We start from the raw sequence: 21,197 nt of genomic DNA on the forward strand, positions 1-21,197 counted from the left end.
GTTTAGAATTGATTTCAACCCTTTTCCTTTCATGAAATCAACCAACACCAGGCACTTTTCCTGGAGAAAATGGACTGCAGATCTGCTCCCAGCCATCCACCAATCCAACAGCCAGCTCCAGGTGCGCAGAATGAAAATAATGGGAATTTGTGTAGCCCACTACCATTCTATGGATAAATGCATCAATCCTCTACCAGGCTGCAACATCAGTGGCATGCCAGTAAACTACAGTTCTTAAAAATTGGGTTGATCCTTTCATAGTAATTGTTAAAATTAATTTATCCCATCCTGCATAAAATGTATACAGAAATGTAAAAACAAACTCCAATGATGATTCCCAAAACACTGGTCTCTCCTTGACAATACAGTCTGATAAGAAATAGTTAAATCAGCAAAATCCATTGTTTTCTTACTAACCTACGAAGAGTTTTTCCTTCAGACCTTCAATACAACTTAAGGAGCAATCCACAAACCAATTAAAATTGGCCATGCCTCAAGGATTTCAGAAGAAAAGCATGTGCTTAAAATATAAATATCACTGATTAAGAGCACTGGTTTATGGTGACTGAATAAGTGAAATTTCATTTTATTATGAGATTTATAATGTTTTGGAATTTCATTGCACAATTCTATCCATTTTCTCATGAAGCTGCGAAACCAGTGGCTTTGTCAATGATTAGTGCATTATACTAAACTAAACTCTTGTGTCAAGTATCAAACTACCCAATCTTTGCAATCTAGAATATAGGGCCAAACAAGGATAAATCAAATCAAGATAGTTTGGATTAATCCAATGTTGGAACAACAATTTTCTCTAAATTTCAGAATCAGATCCATACTCTGCTGGATATGGCCAATTATTTTTTTGGATCTAAAGAAGAGTTTAGGTGTGTGTAAAGCTAACATATGTTCTGGCCTAATTACCAGTGCATGAGGAAATCTTGTAATGAACATTATGGGAACAATAAACAAGAACTTGCATTTATATAGCACCTTTAACATAGAAACGTGTCCCAAAGTGCTTCAGAGAAGCATAAATTGGACAAAAATTGACATGAGTCAAAGGAGGAGATATTAAAAGGAGTGACTAAAAGCTCAGTCAAAGAGGTAGGTTTTAAGGAGGGACTTAAAAGGAGAGAGATGGAGAGGCGAAGAGGTTTAGGGAGGGAATTCCAGAGCTTCGATCCTTGATGGCTGAAAGCACAGCAGCCAATGTTGGGGCGAAGGGAGTGGGAGATGCCAAGAGGCCAGAGTTGCAGGAATACAAGAGTTCTTGAAGAGTTCTTGAAGGGTTGTAGGAGGTTAGAGTTGGGAGGAGCGAGGCCATGGAAAGAGTAGAAAAGGAGGATGAGAATTTTAAATTTGAGGCATGTGTGGATCAGGAGCCAATATCGGTTAACAAGGACAGAGGTGATGGGTGAATGGGACTTAGTGCCGGTTAGGATACATACAGCAGAGTTTTGAATGAGCTCAAGTTTATGAAAAGGGAGGTTGGGAGGCCGGCCAGGACAGCTTTGCAATAGTCGTCTGGAGGTGACAAAAACAAGGATGAGAGTTTCAGCATCAGACGGGCTGAGATGGGGGGGCGGGGGGGAAAGACGGGTGGCGTTAAGGTGGAAGTAGGTGTTCCTTGTGGCGGAGAGGGTATGGGATCGGAAACTCAGCTCGAGGTCAAATTGGACGCTGAGTTTTGTGAATAGTAAGGTTCGACCCAAGACAGTGACCGCAGACGGGGATAGAATCGGTGACAAGGCTCAGGAGTTTGTGGCGCCAGCCAAAGTCAATGGCTTTGGTCTCATTGTTTAACTGAAGCTAAAGAAAAATTGTGGAACCCGACGTCCCGTCTTTGGATGATGTCGCCATATACATGAGCATTAGGAGGGGGCCAAGGATCAATCCTTGGGAGACTCTGGAGCCGACTGCGGCGGCAGGAAAAGACGACAATGCAGGAGATTCTCTGGTTATGATTGGATAGCCAAGAGTGCAACCAATCATGTTGTCCCACTCAGCCAGACAACGGAGGAGAGGTGTTGGAGAAGGATGGTGTGGTCGACAGTGTCAAAGGCTGCAGAGAGGTTGAGAAGGACGTGGCGGGAGAGTGCACCACAGGCAGAGTCAGAGGATATTACTACTGACTTTGGTTAAGGCTATTTCAGTGCTGTGGGAAGGACAGAAACATGATTGGTGGAGTTTAAACATGGAGTCGCAAGAAAGATGGGCACGGGTTTGAGGGATGATAACACGCTCAAGGTTTAGGAGAGAAAAAGGAGGTTGGAGTTGAGAGGTAATTTGCAAGGAAAGTGGAGTCAAGGGCGGGTTTTTTCAGGAGCAGGGTGATGGCGTCAGTTTTGAAAGGGGAAGTGGTTGGGTGGGGGGGGGTGGCGGGAAACAGCATCGGAGAGGGAACCGTTCAGAATGTCAGCTAGCATGGGGGCCAGGAAGGGAAGTTGGGTGATCAGTATTTTACTGGGAATAGTGTCGAGAGTGTAGGAGGTGGGTCCCATGAACATGATGAGCTTAGCGGGGGCTTATGGGGCAGATAGGAGAGAAAACTAGAGAAAGATGCTGGTTCAGAGCTAGGTGGACTAGGGGAAGGGACGTGCAGCAGAGGCAAATGAACGGATGGTCTCAATCTTATTGACAAAGTTGTTGATGAGCTCCTCGCACTTGTTAGAGAGCTGAGGGTGAAAGAGGCACACAAGATATGTTTAAGACGAAAGTTGGCAATGCAGAAAAGTCGGAGGCTATATTTCCATTCCAGGATGACGTTCAAATCTGCATCCCTTGGACAGGAGGGATCAAAGATGATGGACTGTACCAAGGGAACGACCAGGTTGGGATTGAGCAAAGATTTCAGTGACAACAGCATTAAAAGCAGACAGGAGGACATGACTGAGTAGATTGACAACAGCAGAAGTATCATGGCGAATGGAGAGCCAAAGGCTAGCCAGTTGGAATGTTGAAAGTGTTGTTGTAAGTGACTTGGAGACTTTTTTCCCCCCAGTGGCCGATGCATAAGAATATGGGGTTGGAAGGTGGAAACAAGTGGTGAGGGATAAAAGGAAGTGATCAGAGATGGCCTTGTATGTGATTGTGACGATGGGAATAGAGAGGCCTTGCGGGATGGCAAGGTTGAGGGAGGGATGGGGGTGCCAGCTGTAAATACGAGGAGTACGAGGAGATTTTATACAAAGGGAGAGGTCAAGAGAGGACAAGGCAGTGAACTCAGAGGAAAGGGTAAGGGGAGTTGAGGTGGAAGTTGAAATCACTGAGGATGAGGAGTCACTTAGTGCAGAGGCAAAGGGAGGAAAGGAGTGAGGATATCATTCCTATTCAAGCCTGGATGGGGCTTGGGTGAATGGTAGAGAACGTGTATTTTAAAAGAGGTGAGAGGGATGGAACAAGGGGAGGTGCTCAACAGGATATGGTGCCAGAGGAGTAGGGGGAAGAGACCAAGGTGCGATTTGGTGCTAAGCTCCATACTGCCACTGCGGTAGTTTGGACGGGGCAGATGGTGGAAAGTGTAGCCAGGTGAAGAGGCTTCAGTAAGGGAAAGGTATTATCACCTGTGAGCCAAGTCTCTCTCAAGGCCATGATGTCAACGCAATCATCTACAATAAGGTTGTGGATGGCAAGAGCCTTGTCTGCAAGTTAACATTCTGGAGGAAGATGCAGAAAGGGGTGGTGACTGTTGATTTGCCGGCACGGTCCAAGGGATCAGTGGTGGCAGGAGTGGGTGGGGCAGGAAGGAGGTTAGTGAGATTCGTCCCCAGCAGGTGCACTGGGTGTGAAGGTCGGCCAAAAAGAAGAATGGAGCAGTTGGGGTTGCTGCCCGGCAGGAGGCAGGGACAAGTGCCTTTATGCACCCTTCGGAGAATGCTAAGAGAGGCACAAAGAGAAACGAAAACTAAAATAAAATGCATCCTTATTGTAGGCAAAGATGCATGCGTGAGAATATTGACATTTGTAGCGTATTTTACTCCATTTCCTTTCATCATAGGTTCAATATGATTGATTTTTTTAATATTCTTACCAACACACTGAATAAGAATTTGTTTCTTTAAAAAGTCTAATAATAGCCTTGCACAATTACTGGCAATTGTACACTGACAGTACAGTAAATGTTACATTATAGAGCACGAATTTCACAAGAACACCGCTAAAGATTGCAACTGCTCACTTGTAGCTGTATGCAATGGTCACAATTTTATACTTCAATTTGGTAAGTATAGATTTAAGTGGTTTACTTCTGTATTTTATCCATTGTACTTTTGATGGCAGGCCTAACGAGTTACCAGTGCTGCAGAAAAGTAAGTGATCCGTCCAATGTTATTCTTCCAACACACACTGCTCACGAGTCAGGAGGTACACAATATTAGATCACATGCATGTTTGATCAGACACCGTCTGGGAGGGTTATTATCAACTACCTCCTTTGCAATGAGATTCCATGGTACAAGTCAACCCCAACTACCCCTTCCTCCTCTCTCGCCGACTTTTCACCACACAGCGCGCCTGCTGGGGGCTAATCAAGTTTGTTAGGACTTAAACCAACGTAGAAAATAGCAGCTTCCTCCAACTATAAGGAATCAGATTCACACAGCACTAGATAGAGCCAAATTATTTTTTTGATTTAAAAGGTTTGCTTAGGTGTGCGCAAATCTAACATCCACTGTTAAGGGTTAATTACCAGTGCAGGAGCGGATGGTCTAGGACATCATGGGAATTATAGCGCGTAAGAATCAATCTAATTTCTATGGTCAAAGTATTTTCCCTGGCAGTAATACATTTTTAGTTTATATCCAAGCCCACACCCTCTGTTCGTCTGACTGCTCGTCCCCTGCTCCAAAATTCACAGGCTGATCTTTTAGCCACTAACCCCCTGGAGTTTGCTTACAAAAACCTCTTGCCTTGTGAACTTTCTTCATACCTTCCAAATCCTCCTAAAAACTTGTCCAGAGTAATGCCACAGTCTCCTCCCTTCAATTTTCAGTTTGTATGCAGTGCCCACCTCTCCCCCACATATGGACCTCAGATGTTCTATTACCGTACCAGCATTATACAAATGTAAGTTGTTGAAATCCATAACAAAAAGATTGTATCCAACAAGAACAACTTGCATTTATACAGCGTCTTTAATGTAGTAAAACATCCCAAGGCACTTCATAGGAGTGTTAACAAATAAAATTTGACACCAAGCTACATAAGGAGATATTAGGACAGGTGACCAAAAGCTTGGTCAAAGAGGTATGTTTTAAGGAGTGTCTTAAAGGAGAGAGAGGTACAGAGGTTTAGGGAGGGAATTCCAGAGCTTAGGGCCCAGGCAGCTGAAGGCACTGCTGTGAATGGTGGAGCAATTAAAATCGGGGATGTGCAAGAGGCAAGAATCGGAGGAATGTAGAGATCTCGGAGGATTCTACAGCTGGAGGAAGTCAGAAGTAGGGAGGGGCGAGGCCATGGAGGGATTTGAAAACAAAGATGAGAATTTTAAAATCGAGGCGTTACCGGACTGGGAGCCAATTCAGGTCAGCGAACACAAGGGTGATGGGAGAACAGGACCTGGTGCGAGTTAGGATACAGACAGCAGAGTTTTGGATGGGCTTTAGTTTATGGAGGGTGGAAGATGGGGGGCCGGCCAAGAGGGGACTGGAATAGTCGAATCCTGAGGTTATAAAGGCTGAGGCAGCATCTTGCTGATGGATCGGATATGCGGTCGGAAGCTCATCTCAGGGTCAAATAGGATGCCAAGGTCGTGAACGGTCTGGTTCAGCCTCAGATAGTGCCCAGGGAGAGGGATGGAGTCGGTGGCTAGGGAACAGAATTTGCAGCAGGGATCAAAGACAATGGTCAACTTACCTGCAACTATTAGGAGGCCCATATACTACGCCCACGAGTGTTTTTTGCCCCTTATTATTCCTTATCTCTACCCAAACTGTTTCATTATCCTGATCCTTTGTCCCAATATCTTTTCTCTGAATTACAGTGATTCCTTCCCTTATTAACATAACCACCCCACCTTCCCTTCCTTCCTTAATGACAGATAAAATGAAAACTAGAAGGCGTAAGGCGATTAACCCAGCATCAAAGCTGTGGCAGGGGGTTGGGAACCTGAGCAGGGAGACAGAGGAAAGCGTATCAGGAAGGGACAGAAGGTATGGAGTAAAAGGTAAAGTGTTAAAAAAGGAAAAAGCAGGAACTAAGTGTCACAAAACATATTTGAAAGTTCTTTATCTGAATGCACGTAGCATTCGTAACAAAATGGACAAGTTAACGGCACAAATAACGACGTATGGGTATGATCTTGTGGCCATTACAGAAACATGGCTGCAGGGTGACAACGACCGGGAATTAAATATGCCAGGGTATTTAACAATCAGGAAGGACAGGCAGGAAGGAAGGGGAGGTGGGGTGGCTATGTTAATAAAGGAAGGAATCACTGTAATACAGAGAAAAGATATTGGGACAAAGGATCAGGATAATGAAACAGTTTGGGTAGAGATAAGGAATAATAAGGGGCAAAAAACACTCATGGGCGTAGTATATAGGCCTCCTAATAGTTGCAACTCTGCTGGAAGAAGTATCAATCAGGAAATAGTCGGGGCATGTAATAAGGGAACAGCTATAATTATGGGGGATTCATATTAACTGGACAAATCAAATTGGGCAGGGCAGCCTTGAGGAAGAGTTTATTGAGTGTATTAGGGATGGATTTCTTGAGCAGTATGTAACTGATCCTACAAGGGGGCAAGCAACCTTGGACCTGGTCCTGTGTAATGAGCCAGGATTAATTAATAATGTCCTAGTTAAGGATCCCCTTGGAATGAGTGACCATAACATGGTTACATTCCATATCCAATTAGAGGGTGAGAAGGTTGGTTCTCAAACAAGCGTACTGAGCTTGAATAAAGGAGACTATGATGGTATGAGAGCGGAATTGATTAAAGTGGACTGGGAAAATAGATGAAAGGGTAAGATGGTACATGAGCAGTGGTGTTCATTTAAGGAGTTATTTTACAACTTTCAAAAAATATATATTCCACTGAGGAAAAAAGGGTGTAAAAGAAATGACAGCCGTCCATGGCTAAGCAAAGAAATTAAGGATAGTATCAGACTAAAAACAAGGACATATAAGGTAGCCAAACTTAGTGGGAGGATAGATGATTGGGAAGTCTTCAAAAGACAGCAAAAAGTAACTAAAGGATTGATTAAGAAAGGGACGATAGATTATGAAAATAAATTAGCAAAAAATATAAAAACAGATAGCAAGAGTTTCTACAGTTATATAAAAAGAAAAAGGGTGGCTAAGGCAAATGTAGGTCCCTTAGAGGATGAGACCAGGAAATTAATGGTGGGAAATATGGAGATGGCAAAAATGCTGAACAGATATTTTGTTTCAGTCTTTACGGTAGAGGACACTAAGAATATCCCAACACTGAACAAACAGGGGGCTCTGGGGGAGGGGGGGGGGGGGAGGAGCTAAATACGATTAAAATCACTAAGGAATTGGTACTCAGTAAATTAATGGGACTCAAGGCGGATAAATCCCCTGGACCTGATGGCTTACATCCTCGGGTCTTGAGGGAAGTGGCAGTAGGGATTGTGGATGCTTTGGTAATAATTTTCCAAAATTCTCTGGACTCGGCAAAGGTCCCGGCAGATTGGAAAACTGCCAATGTAACACCCTTATTTAAAAAGGGTAGTAGGCAGAAGGCTGGAAATTATAGACCAGTTAGCTTAACATCTGTGGTGGGTAAAATCTTGGAGTCTATTATTAAGGAGACAGTAGCAGAACATTTGGATAAACATAATTTAATAGGACAAAGTCAGCATGGCTTTACAAAGGGGAAGTCATGTCTGACAAATCTGCTTGAGTTCTTTGAGGATATAACGTACAGGGTGGATAAAGGGGAACCAGTGGACGTAGTGTATTTGGACTTCCAGAAGGCATTCGACAAGGTGCCACATAAAAGATTATTGCTCAAGATAAAGAATCACTGGATTGGGGGTAATATTCTGGCATGGGTGGAGGATTGGTTATCTAACAGGAAGCAGAGAGTTGGGATAAATGGTACATTCTCGGACTGGCAACCTGTAGCCAGTGGTGTTCCGCAGGGGTCGGTGCTGGGTCCCCAACTCTTTACAATCTATATTAATGATTTGGAGGAGGGGACCGAGTGTAACATATCAAAGTTTGCAGATGATACAAAGATGGGAGGGAAAGTAGAGAGTGAGGAGGACATAAAAACCCTACAAGGGGATATAGACAGGCTGGGTGAGTGGGCGGAGATTTGGCAGATGCAATACAATATTGGAAAATGTGAGGTTTTGCACTTTGGCAGGAAAAATCGGAGAGCAAGTTATCTTAATGGCGAGCAACTGGAAAGTACTGCAGTACAAAGGGATCTGGGGGTCCTAGTGCAAGAAAATCAAAAAGTTAGTTTGCACGTGCAGCAGGTGATCACGGCGGCCAACGGAATGTTGGCTTTTATTGCTAGGGGGATAGAATATAAAAACAGGGAGGTATTGCTGCAGTTATATAAGGTATTGGTGAGACCGCACCTGGAATACTGCATACAGTTTTGGTGTCCATACTTAAGAAAAGACATACTTGCTCTCGAGGCAGTACAAAGAAGGTTCACTCGGTTAATCCCGGGGATGAGGGGGCGGACGTATGAGGAGAGGTTGAGTAGATTGGGACTCTACTCATTGGAGTTCAGAAGAATGAGAGGCAATCTTATTGAAACATATAAGATTGTGAAGGGGCTTGATCGGGTGGATGTGGTAAGGATGTTCCCAAGGATGGGTGAAACTAGAACTAGGGGGCATAATCTTAGAATAAGGGGCTGCTCTTTCAAAACTGAGATGAGGAGAAACTTCTTCACTCAGAGGGTAGTAGGTCTGTGGAATTTGCTGCCCCAGGAAGCTGTGGAAGCTACATCATTAAATAAATTTAAAACAGAAATAGACAGTTTCCTAGAAGTAAAGGGAATTGGGGGTTACGGGGAGCGGGCAGGAAATTGGACATGAATTTAGATTTGAGGTTAGGATCAGATCAGCCATGATCTTATTGAATGGCTGAGCAGGCTCGAGGGGCCGATTGGCCTACTCCCGCTCCTATTTCTTATGTTAGCTCCAATTTACCTGAGTAACAAGATTTTCTATAGCATCCAATTCACTAACACGGATGGATGAATGCCACTGGAAGGAGTCAACAATTAAGCAAAGGAAACCTTCTAAATGACATTGCACAGCTGGATCTACGGACTCTCCACATGTACACAAGTAATCAAAAATCCTAATACGTTGCTTTAAATATTGTTCTGTATAGTGCTAAGTACATTCTAAAAGGACAATGTCATATTTAGCTGACTGGTAGGTATGCATTTTGTGGAGCTGAGCATTTTGAAGCAATCTTCTGTGGCACAATTATCTCTATACAGAAACTAAAATAGGTACATCACAGTACATTATTCCAAAAATGTAATAAAACTAATTTCTTACCCGTGTTTGACCTTCTCAGGGCTCTGAAGTGTTGTCCAGGCTTCCGGCTCAGGCTAGGCCTGCACTGAAGTTTATTCATTTCTGTTCTGTTGTATTGAGCGCTGCCTGAGGTGACTGTGCAGGAACTACCACTGGATGCACTGCTTGATTCACCATCTGTGTGCTTGGCTGCAAATGCTGAAAACAAACCCCTTTCTTTACTCAACTGCTTTGACCATGAAAGACTGTTTATGAAGATTACACAAAAGAAAACTATATATGTTCTTGATCCCATGCTGTTAGTTTCTTGATTTTAGATCCGAACAAGTAAATTAGATTGAAGAAAAATATTTATCACGTGTGAACTTTCACAAATGTTTCACCCCATAATTTAAACGCCATTGAAAACTTCTCGAAGCAAATTCCTGATCAAGTTTGAGCAGATACATCAACCTGGTTATTGATGTGCTAAACGTTTCCTGGTAAGCATTCCACTATTTAAATAGAAACTTCATAGGTTTGATTTGAATACATCACCAAAAAAGAAATAGCAGTTGTAAATGAAGCCCATTGCACAGTGTTATTTTAAAGCTCAACATCTAAATTTGGATGTACGTATACAGAGTTAACAGGTGTCATTTACATCATACACAATTGCTTTCACTTGGGGGCATTAACTAATGTGACCTTTACTCAAAAGTGAAGTACACCACTTGAACAAAGAAAGAAGGTGATTATGGAGCACAACCCATTAGTATTTTGTGAAAAAGCACTTACTGTACTTTCTCCACATGGGTGAGAATATGCAATTTGCACATTATACTCATGGAACCTGAAATACTGCAAAAAGGAATGCAAGAAATGTACTGGACCAAAGATGGCTGTGACTCATTTGGCACTAAACCATTAATAGCTCCAACGTAAGAATGGTAGGGCCATTGAATCAAAAGCCCTATCTGAACAGAAAGATGTGGAGATGCCGGTGATGGACTGGGGTTGACAATTGTAAACAATTTTACAACACCAAGTTATAGTCCAACAATTTTTATTTGAAATCTACAAGCTTTCGGAGGCTTCCTCCTTCCTCAGGTAAATGTTCAGGAGCTCCTCGAAGCCTACGCATTTATACATATAGAACAATACATGGTGTTTACAGACTGTAAACACCATGTATTGTTCTATATGTATAAATGCGTAGGCTTCGAGGAGCTCCTGAACATTTACCTGAGGAAGGAGGAAGCCTCCGAAAGCTTGTAGATTTCAAATAAAAATTGTTGGACTATAACTTGGTGTTGTAAAATTGTTTACAATTGAACAGAAAGAATGAAGATAGTAGAAACAGATAGCATGTAAATAAAGCATCTCAACCACTATATTAAACTTCACTTTATATACAGTCGGAAAATGGCAAGTTCCGATTGCTTTAAGTGCTCTGGGAAGGTTGAGCTGAACGCTAAGTATTGGCTGCATCTGGAACACTCGATTCAACGGGGGCAAAATTCAACTTTAGCAGGGGCGCAAAACAGATGGCAGTGGATCAAAGTCAACAGAAAGGAAAATTGAATGGGGTGTTTAATGGGCAGCCAATCCAATACCACCCGTTTGCACCCCTAAAGTTGAATTTTACCCCCAATGTAACAATCTGCAGCATTAGATCCTGAACTGGCTGCTTTGGCTTGCAGCACTCACAGCCCAGCTGTACACACAGACAGATAGTTAGCATTCAGCTCATTGTGTGACATTAGAGAGCGCGACTAAAGAATCACCGTGCATCTGCGAGGCATTTTCTTGTACACAGAACTTCTGTAGAAAGGTGGAACAGAGACAAAAGGACACTATCTAGGCCATTTAAGTAATTTACTGATTTCCACTTAATTTACTAATTGGTTAAAATTTAAAATTTTTGTGTTCTTGCTGAGAACAATCTGTGTTCTTGCTGTGACATTGCTTGCTTAGCTTCTTTAAGCAAATTTACTGCAGATTTTGTAGAATGTTTTTGTTGTCTACTTAAAACACTAACTGGATATACAGGGTCAATATTTATTGTATTTGGGGTTTTAATTGTTTTAAATTATTTGCAATATAAATGATTTGCTGTGATATCAGACCTTTGGTCATTGCCGATCCACCATAAATTGGGCCCACTCAAATCTCTATTCTTAGCTATACTGGGTACGGTAGTGTACTGGTTATGTTGCTGGACCAGTAATTTAGAGGCCTGGACTAATAATCCAGAGAACAGGAGTTCAAATTACATCATGGTAGTTTGAGAATCTAAACTGTTTTAAAAAACTGCAAATAAAAAAAGTTGGGATCAGTAAAAGTGACCACAAAGCTATCTATTTGTTTCTAATGTCCTTTAGGGAAGGAAACCTGTTTTTTCATCTGGTTTGGCCCATAGGTGACCCCAGTCTTACACCAACATAGTTGACTCTTTACTGCCTTCTGAAGTGGCCTAGCAAACAACTTTGTTGTATCAAACCATTATGCAGTGGTTCAAGAAGTCACCACCACCACCTCAGGGCAGCAAGGGATGAACAATAAATGCCAGCCATGCCAACAATGCCCACATCCAGAGAATGAATGGTTTCACTGGAGTCAGTTCACAAGTTCGTGTGTGTGTGAGATTATTTATTGCTCCACATGCAACAGTTCAGACAAATATGTAACATTTCGGCCAAGAGGAATAAAAATGACACATGTTCCTTTTAAACTGGATTTATATCCATTTGAGTTAGGAACATTGAACAATTTGAGGGGATTGCTAAATTTTTAGGGTATTAAATTACAGTTCAAATTCAAGAAATTTGGGACAACTCAAATACTAGCCACTCAGTAAGCACAGTCATCAATTGCGCTCAGAATTCTATCACAAGCGTACATAATTCAGCAACACAGCACCCTCGAGGAGTCACCTTGCAGGGAATGCAAGCAGGAGAATTGGGATAACCACCTGGAATTCTGGTCTGTGCTCCCTCCCCATTGGGAACATGGGAGTGTGGAATCAGCCCTATAATCTAATGCATGGATTACTTCAAACATTCCGACCCCAAAGGGAGAATCTCAGAATGATGCAGCACAGGAGGCCATTCGGCCAACATGCTGGCTCTTTGAAAGAGCTATCCAATTAGTCCCACTCCCCTGCTCCTTCCCCATAGCTCTGCATTTTTTTCCCCTTCAAGTATTTATCTAATTCCCTTTTGAAAGCTATTATTGAATCTACTTCCACCACCTTTTCAGGCAGTGCATTCCAGATCATAACAAGGTGATGCATAAAAATCTTGTCCTCATGTCGACTGTTTCTTTTGCCAATTATTTTAAATCAATGTCTTCTGGTTACCGACCCTTCTGCCACTGGAAACAGTTTCTCCTTATTTAGTGCATCAAAACCCCATTCATGATTTTGAACACCACTATCAAATCTCCCCCAACCAGAGGAAGCAATGCTAGATTCCAGAACAGATAGGAGTGTGGGTCCAGACCAGGAGCAGCTGAGTGCACTCCGAGACAGCTACAGTTCTAACCACCACAATCACTCACGTACTACAACGTTCTTATTTTCGATACCGAGTGACCTGAATTTTCAATCTTGTAAGCAAGTAGCCTTGACTTCCAATTCATCCCTCTAGCGAGAGAAAGATAATGATTATTTTTTTTTAAAAGTTGCTCCCTTTAAAGGCTTGAATACAGTGAAACCTGTAAATTAGGGACACCTAAGGGACTTGCATTCCTTTATTTGCAGGTGTCCTTATTTTCAAAATGGTCATTGTATGTGAAGTAAACCGATCAGCCAAACATCCCAGGATTGGCTGCAGAGTTCCTTTTTTTCGCCTTCACCTGGGATTGTGCCTAATTCTGGAGCGCTGCTAGTGGTATGTGACTTCAGTTCATTTTCTGTTCGTTGGGTTTCCCAGTTCATTGCCATTCCGGGGTCCTTTTCCATTGAGGGAAGAATATCCTGATCCTGGGATCTGCTACGTTGGCAGACTGCACAGAGCAAGGTGACAGCCGTAGGGCTGGAGTGCCTGGGAGATCCCAGTCAAATTGGGGTGGGGGGCTGGAATTCATGTCCTGCAGATCCCTGTCCGGGACCTCCTCCCTCTGTGTAATGCAGCTGTGAATGTTTGAAGTGCTGTGGGTTGGGTAGGAGACTGATAGCAGTTCATCAGTACTTGATGTACTGGTGGAGTAGGGTTGCCAACTTTGGTTGGAGGCTTTCCTGGAGGTTTGATCAAGTGATCATCTACAAATGTTATTGGATTTACCTTATAAAGGTTGGATCCCCTGTGGTTGAGAATCTTTATTTGTGGTTTTGCGCCAGCAGCTGTTGCGTGAAGTTCCAAGAACCAGGAGGCCACTCTTGTGCAGGTGAAGAGGGGAAACAGAGGGCGGGGAAAAGGAGAAACTATTCTCTCCATCTCATCTCTTCCCCCCCCCCCCCCCCCCAGCCCCATCTCCCAGAGCCCCCATTCCCATCTCCCAGAGCCCCCAACCAGTCCTCCTCTTCTCTCTCTCTCCTCCCCCCCCCCCCCCCCCCCCGAGCCCCCATATCCGTCTCTCAAGCCCACATTTCCCATCTCTCCCCAGTCTCCCTCCAACTCTTGCGCAACACCCCCCCCCCCACCCACCTATAAAAAACAGCCATCCTGGGTTAGGGAGAAATTGATAAATCCATTTAAAGAAACTAACCTCATTAACAAATATCAGTACAACTAACTTCAATCAAAACTGCAAACTTTAATTGACCACAGCAATACCAAAATATTTTGCATAAATAAATATATTTGGCAAGGCTCTGGTCAAATCTCCAACTAAATACAATTAGTGTTAACTCCCTTGGGTTTTATTTTAACTACTTAGCAACTCTTGTTGAATTATTGGTTTCCTTTCTAAATGTGTGCGCCTCTCTATTTCTTTGGTATTACAATTTGTATTTATCTATTTTTTTTGCCGTTTTAAAGTTTTCCAGCTCATGTGGACCATGAACCTAGCAAATATCAGCTTGGGAATCTTCAGCAGGGATGGCAAGATTTCTGAAATATTTTAAATTTGTACAAAAACCATATGGAGATAAAATAGAGGCTTTCATTAATGTTTTTGAAGAACAATGTACCTCGAGAAAACAATTAGACATTAAAAAGAAAGCTCATCTGATTTTTCAAGATTTAATAGCAGACATTAAAACAGTTTCAGAATTAGCACAGATGACTTTTCAGTCCCTAATCCCTGTACTAATGCTAGTTCTTCAGCTAGGTTTGTCTACTTCAATTGAATTCCCCAATCTTTTGCTTTTATATCCTTCCCTTTCAAATACTTATCTAATTCCCTTTTAAACAGCGTTATAGTCTCTGCCTCAATAGCCACTGGTGGCAAAGCATTCCATGTTCTAATAATCCTGTGTATGAAACAAATTCTTCTAACTTCCCCTCCTTGTTCCTCTGGTGACACAGTCCATGCCCCCTTTCCATCTTCCATTATTTCTGCAAAAGCCAAGTCATTTTTCTTACAGACTGAGAATCCCTACGTGGTCAGTTTTCGGTAAAATATTAAGATGCCTACGTGGCAAAGAAGCAGAATGCAAAATGGTTAGAAAGGGTTAATTAGTTAGTAACTGAGATTGGTACAGGTGGCCTGGCCTCCTGCTGGGCCATATGTTTGCGTAGTCAGCAGGTTTGCATGGTCTTATCAATGTGGAGTCTTTGATGTGATTCAAGGACTGGTCTGAATGTCTCCATGTTTATGGCAGATCAATATAGGTAACGAGCTTAGCCAAAGTTTAAAGACATTCCAGGTTGGGAGATAAGGAACAGAAGGAACAGGGAAGAACATTCCAAGTTGGAAGGTGAGGAAGTATCCCCTTTGATGTCTAACAGCAACATGGTCAGCACATGGACGATCTATGATTGGCCGGCAATAATGTAACCTCGCATGGCAACCTGTGCCCGGCTTATGATTGGTGTTGACTCTTGTGCTAATGATGTTCCAACCCCTATCGATCTGTATGAGTTTTTGTCTTTGTCTCCTTATTCTGTTAGAATCGTTCGGATTCTCTCAGGAATCTGAATTGAAGCTACAGACTAAGACCTGCTATTAAAGTTGTGATGAACTTTAAAATGTACTCGACTCAGTTTTTACTGAACCAGACTGAGGGGAAAGAATCCGGATCGTCAAGACCATTTGCTTTAGATTGCAGAAATATTCAATCACAAATTCCAGATTGTTAGTTGAAACACTATAGCTGTTAAAATTTATTCTTGCAGCAGTAGTTCCACACCACTTCAAATCTGTGCAACATTTTTGCTAGCTTAATTCTACAAACAGTCAACACTTTTTTCACAAGCCATCAAAACTGCTTTAAAAGGTGTATAGAATATGGATCATGCAGGAAGAGGATGCAGATTAAAAATAGTGCAGAGCTTCCCTCTCTTACCTGAAGCAGACTCTACATGTTCTCCATTTACTTTCAATGGTGTCAGTACAACTCTTGGAATGGATTTGCTCATCATCACTGGAACTCCAATCTTCTTTTTCGGTTGTTGTTTCACAGGCTGTTACATATAATAGGACAAAGAGTTCAGGCACAAATTAGAATGGAAAAGTATAAGAACTAACTTGCATTTACGTCGCACTTTTCACAACCTCAGAACATCCCAAAGTACTTCACATGCAATGAAGTAGTTTTGAGGCATACTCACTCTTGTAATGTAGAAAAACATAGCAGCCAATTTGCACAAAGCAAGGTCCCACAAACAGCAATGAGATACATGATTGGATAAGTGTTTTTGATGCTGTTGGTTGAGAAATAAATTTTAGCCATGACACCATATAGTACCATGGGTTCTCTTATATTCACCAAAGAGGACAGACGAGGCCTTGGTTTAACATCTCATCCAAAAGATAGCATCTCCAACAGTGCAGCATTCCCTCATACTGCAATAACGAGTCAGCCTAGATTACGTGCTCAAGCGTCTCGAGTGGGGTTTGAACCCACAACCTTCTGTCTCCGAAGCAAGAATGCGACGACTGAGCCAAGAAACCAAAAGTCAGTCACACAGTTCTACACTTGTATTAGATCTCCTAGGGTGTATTTATGCTACAAGTTTAGCATGGATGGTCGTATAAATTTGACTCCAGAGCGAAGTGGAGCGAGACTCTTCTCCAGGCAGTCTCAATCTATTTCACTACAGTATCAGGCCAGACCCTGACTCCAGATCTAGTGTCTACATTAATTGTAGTGTTGATCAACCACTAAATAATTGGAGTTAATAGGAAAGGTAAACAAGTTCAACACTTGAATCAGGTATGCATTTATCGAGATTTTACTGCACTTTCCAGAACAAAGTTTTAACAGAGAGGGAAAACTAGCCTGATAAAATCAATTCACTGTACTTCCATGTTGCACCAAACAAAAAGCATCATTCATTTCCTACATCACATAAGGCAAGCACATCCAAACAGTCATGGACCACATGCAACCCAAGCCCTGGCCACTTGGAACTCGAAGTCCATGTAACTTAAGACCTATTTGCACTTACGTTTCTTATTTGTCCAATTTAAATTTGTGGGCCTAGAGGCTTGCAAACAGCTTTTTTTTGTTGTTGAAAAAGTGCTGTTGCCTCACTAGTGGATAAATCTTAATTAGTACACCTCGATCCATTTGTATCCATATGCAGGTTAACAGGAACATAGATTTAAATTTTTTAAATGGCTCCTAAGGCTCCACGGTATGCAGCTATGTGACCCACAACGACAAAAAGCTTGGACACCATATAAAGGAACTCACAGAAAATGAACAACCACCATTTTTAAATCTCTAAGCAGTGGTTAACAGTGACATTCTGTCCTAAATTCAGCTTTATTCCTAGCCTCAGATATGGCTGGTCTGGTAATGAAATAATGGTACTGCATGAGCTCCATTTATACCATCAACTTGTGATGTGAACAAAATGTGACTGCAAAGGGTTTTACAAGATGATACAGCTCAACCACTATTAGGCAATCAAAGATGAACAGAAATAAGAACAGAATTTTCATTTTCTACAGCAACTGATTTCAAATATGCTGCATTTGCAGTATAGTTTTAACAGATAAAAATCTTTGCTGTGAACAAGACAAAATTATTCCAGACAATTTATAGTGAAAAGATGAACTTCAAATGAGATTAAGAAAAAACTGAGCATTTTTCATTGAAGTGGGAGAGGCAGGGAAATTTCTACTGATATCTGACCTTAGAAATGGCAGGTTGAACTTATGTACAAATTCACCTGCATTATTCACTTTTAATAGAAAAAGTATCTCATGGGAGGTGCAATATGTATTTTGATTCAGCATTAAAGATGGAAGAAAACATCAGATAGCATTTAACATGGCTGTGACATAGCAGAACACCATAGGATAGGAGATGGCTGCTTGGACGTTCATGCTTACACTAGCTCCACATCAGAGTCAGCTATTCCAATTCCTTTGCATGTTGGTGTTTCCTTGCATCATTTAATATCTTACTCTTTCAATTCTCTTGTAAATATCATGATTGACTCAGTGGTATTAGCCACTTGTGCTAATGCACTGCATTCGCTATGGACCCTCTGCATGAAAAAGCTTCTAAACTTGCTCTTTAAAAAAAAATTGAATTTATGCCCCCTTTTCACCCACCAGTGGAAATGATTTTTCACTATTTACCTTCTCAAATATGTTCAAATCAAAGTGTGCAAAATTATGATCAGTATTGGGGTTCCACACAGCCCAAATCTACATAATGACAACAGCCTTATGCAACCTGATAGGGTTAAATGAAGAGAGGTTGGAGGAGGTTCATGTGGAGTATAAATGCCAGCATGGACCAGTTGGGCAGAACGGCCTGTTTCTGTGCTGTACATTCTATGTAATTCTATGCAACAAACAACATTAAACACTCCAAATACTGTGTGGAGTAATGTGAGGTGCACTGGCAATATGAGATATGGTCATTTAAAAAAAATACCACAAATTCAGAAAACAGTCAGAAATTGCACATGAATCATCCCATTCTAAAATGCACTAAATTTGACCTACTAAACTCAAACTTACAAAAATGTCAAACTGGTCCCTACTCAAAAGGCAACTCAGGAATTTATTTTTAATAGTTCAACGAAACTAGAAGAATGCACCATCAATCTATCTAACCCACCTCTGAGCAGTCTTCAGTCAGTCTTCTGATATACGGATACCCAACACACTGGGTGATATTGCATAAGGAAATTCAATACAGATAAGTTAAATTTTTAACTCGTAAAGTACTGAAATTGTGTGTGAACTTCATAAATATAAGGAATCTTACACCAGGTTATAGACCAACTGTTTTATTTGAAAATCACAAGCTTTCGGAGGCTTTCTCCTTCGTCAGGTGAGTGTGGGATTCAGATTCCATGGAAGGTTACCGCATTTATAGTCAAAGAACAATACCTGGTGATTACAGATAATCTTTCCAACTGCCCGTTGTCAAGGCAATCAAAGCGTTCAGACAGAGAGATGTTACCTACAGGACCACCGAATACACAAACGGCCAGAACACAAAACAGAGAGAGAGAGAGAGAGAGAGAGAGAGAGGGAGAAACATCCGAAAGGAAGAGAAAGACAGAAAATGACCCGTTGAATTAAAAACAGATAACTTTTATTCGCTGGTGGGGTTACGTGTAGCGTGACATGAACCCAAGATCCCGGTTGAGGCGGAACTTGAGGAACCATGGGTGCGGAACTTGGCTATCAATTTCTGCTCGACGATTTTGCATAGTCGTGTGTCTCGAAGGCCGCCTTGGAGAACGCTTACCCGAAGATCGGTGGGTGAATGTCCTTGACTGCTGAAGTGTTCCCCGACTGGGAGGGAACCCTCCTGTCTGGCAATTGTTGCGCAGTGTCCGTTCATCCGTTGTCGCAGTGTCTGCATGGTCTCGCCAATGTACCATGCTCCGCGGCATCCTTTCCTGCAACGTATGAGGTAGACAACGTTGGCCGAGTCACAGGAGTATGAACCATGCACCTGGTGGGTGGTGTCCTCTCGTGTGATGGTGGTATCGGTGTCGATGATCTGGCATGTCTTGCAGAGGTTGCCGTGGCAGGGTTGTGTGGTGTCGTGGACGCTGTTCTCCTGAAAGCTGGGTAATTTGCTGCGAACGATGGTCTGTTTGAGGTTGGGTGGCTGCTTGGAGGAGAGTAGTGGAGGCGTGGGGATGGCCTTAGCGAGGTGTTCGTCGTCATCGAAATGCGTCAATACCAGATTCATCAACCGCACTCACAAGACAGTCCAGAATGTCACCTGAGCACAACGCAACGCCATCGACGCTCTCAAGACCAACCGCAACATCGTCATCAAACCAGCGGACAAAGGAGGAGCCATCGTCATGCAGAACAGAACGGACTATTGCAAAGAAGCATACCGACAACTGGACAACCAGGAACACTACAGACGGTTACCCACAGATCCGACCAAGGAACACACCCACCAGCTCAACAAACTGATCAAGACCTTCGATCCAGACCTTCAAAGCATCCTACGCGCTCTCATCCCACGTACTCCCCGCGTGGGAGACTTCCACTGCCTCCCAAAGATACACAAAGCCAACACATCCGGACGTCCTATCGTATCAGGCAACGGAACCCTGTGAGAGAACCTCTCTGGATACGTCGAGGGCATCCTGAAACCCATCGTACAGGGAACCCCCAGCTTCTGTCGCGACACTACAGACTTCCTACAAAAACTCAGCACCCACGGACCAGTTGAACCAGGAACACTGCTCACCACAATGGACGTCTCGGCACTCTACACCAGTATCCCCCACGATGACGGCATCGCTGCAACAGCATCAGTACTCAACACCAACAACAGCCAATCCCCAGACGCCATCCTACAACTCATCCGCTTCAGCCTGGATCACAATGTCTTCACCTTTGACAACCAGTTCTTTACCCAAACACACGGAACAGCCATAGGGACCAAATTCGCACCCCAATACGCCAACATTTTCATGCACAAGTTCGAGCAGGACTTCTTCACTGCACAGGACCTCCAACCAACGCTATACACCAGATACTTAGACGACATTTTCTTCCTATGAACCCATGGCGAAGAATCACTGAAGAGACTACACGATAACATCAACAAGTTCCATCCCACCATCAAGCTCACCATGGACTACTCCTCAGAATCGGTTTCTTTCTTGGACACACAAATCTCCATCAAAGACGGGCACCTCAGCACCTCACTCTACCGCAAGCCCACGGACAACCTCACGATGCTCCACTTTTCCAGCTTCCCCCCTAACCACGTCAAAGAGGCCATCCCCTATGGACAGGCCCTGCGAATACACAGGGTCTGCTCAGACGAGGAGGAACGCGATGGACACCTACAGACGCTGAAAGACACCCTCGTAAGAACGGGATATGACGCTCAACTCGTCGATCGACAGTTCCGACGGGCCACAGCGAAAAATCGCATAGACCTCCTCAGAAGACTAACACGGGGCGCAACCAACAGAGTACCCTTCGTCGTCCAGTACTTCCCCGGAGCGGAGAAACTACGCCATGTTCTCCGCAGCCTTCAACATGTCATCGATGACGACGAACACCTTGCTAAGGCCATCCCCACGCCTCCGCTACTCTCCTTCAAACTGCCACCCAACCTCAAACAGACCATCGTTCGCAGCAAATTACCCAGCTTTCAGGAGAACAGCATCCACGACACC

At 43.0% G+C, this 21,197-nt stretch overlaps 1 protein-coding gene across 2 annotated transcripts in view; it reads right to left on the reverse strand.

Annotated features, from left to right (window-relative positions):
- asxl1 (ASXL transcriptional regulator 1) overlaps positions 1 to 21,197 on the reverse strand; it is an 89,860-nt gene that overhangs the window by 21,155 nt on the left and 47,508 nt on the right. Inside the window, exons 7-8 of one of the 2 annotated variants that reach the window (XM_068000432.1) lie at positions 15,911 to 16,028; positions 9,502 to 9,678 (exon numbers count right to left, since the gene is read on the reverse strand). In XM_068000432.1, the coding sequence (XP_067856533.1) occupies positions 9,502 to 9,678; positions 15,911 to 16,028 (295 nt within the window). Of the gene's footprint in view, positions 1 to 9,501; positions 9,679 to 13,745; positions 13,805 to 15,910; positions 16,029 to 21,197 lie in introns of those variants that run through there. The other variant, XM_068000431.1, reaches the window with a different exon arrangement.

Source organism: Heptranchias perlo, chromosome 19 (assembly GCF_035084215.1).
Source record: "Heptranchias perlo isolate sHepPer1 chromosome 19, sHepPer1.hap1, whole genome shotgun sequence".
Taxonomy (NCBI): Eukaryota; Metazoa; Chordata; class Chondrichthyes; order Hexanchiformes; family Hexanchidae; genus Heptranchias; species Heptranchias perlo.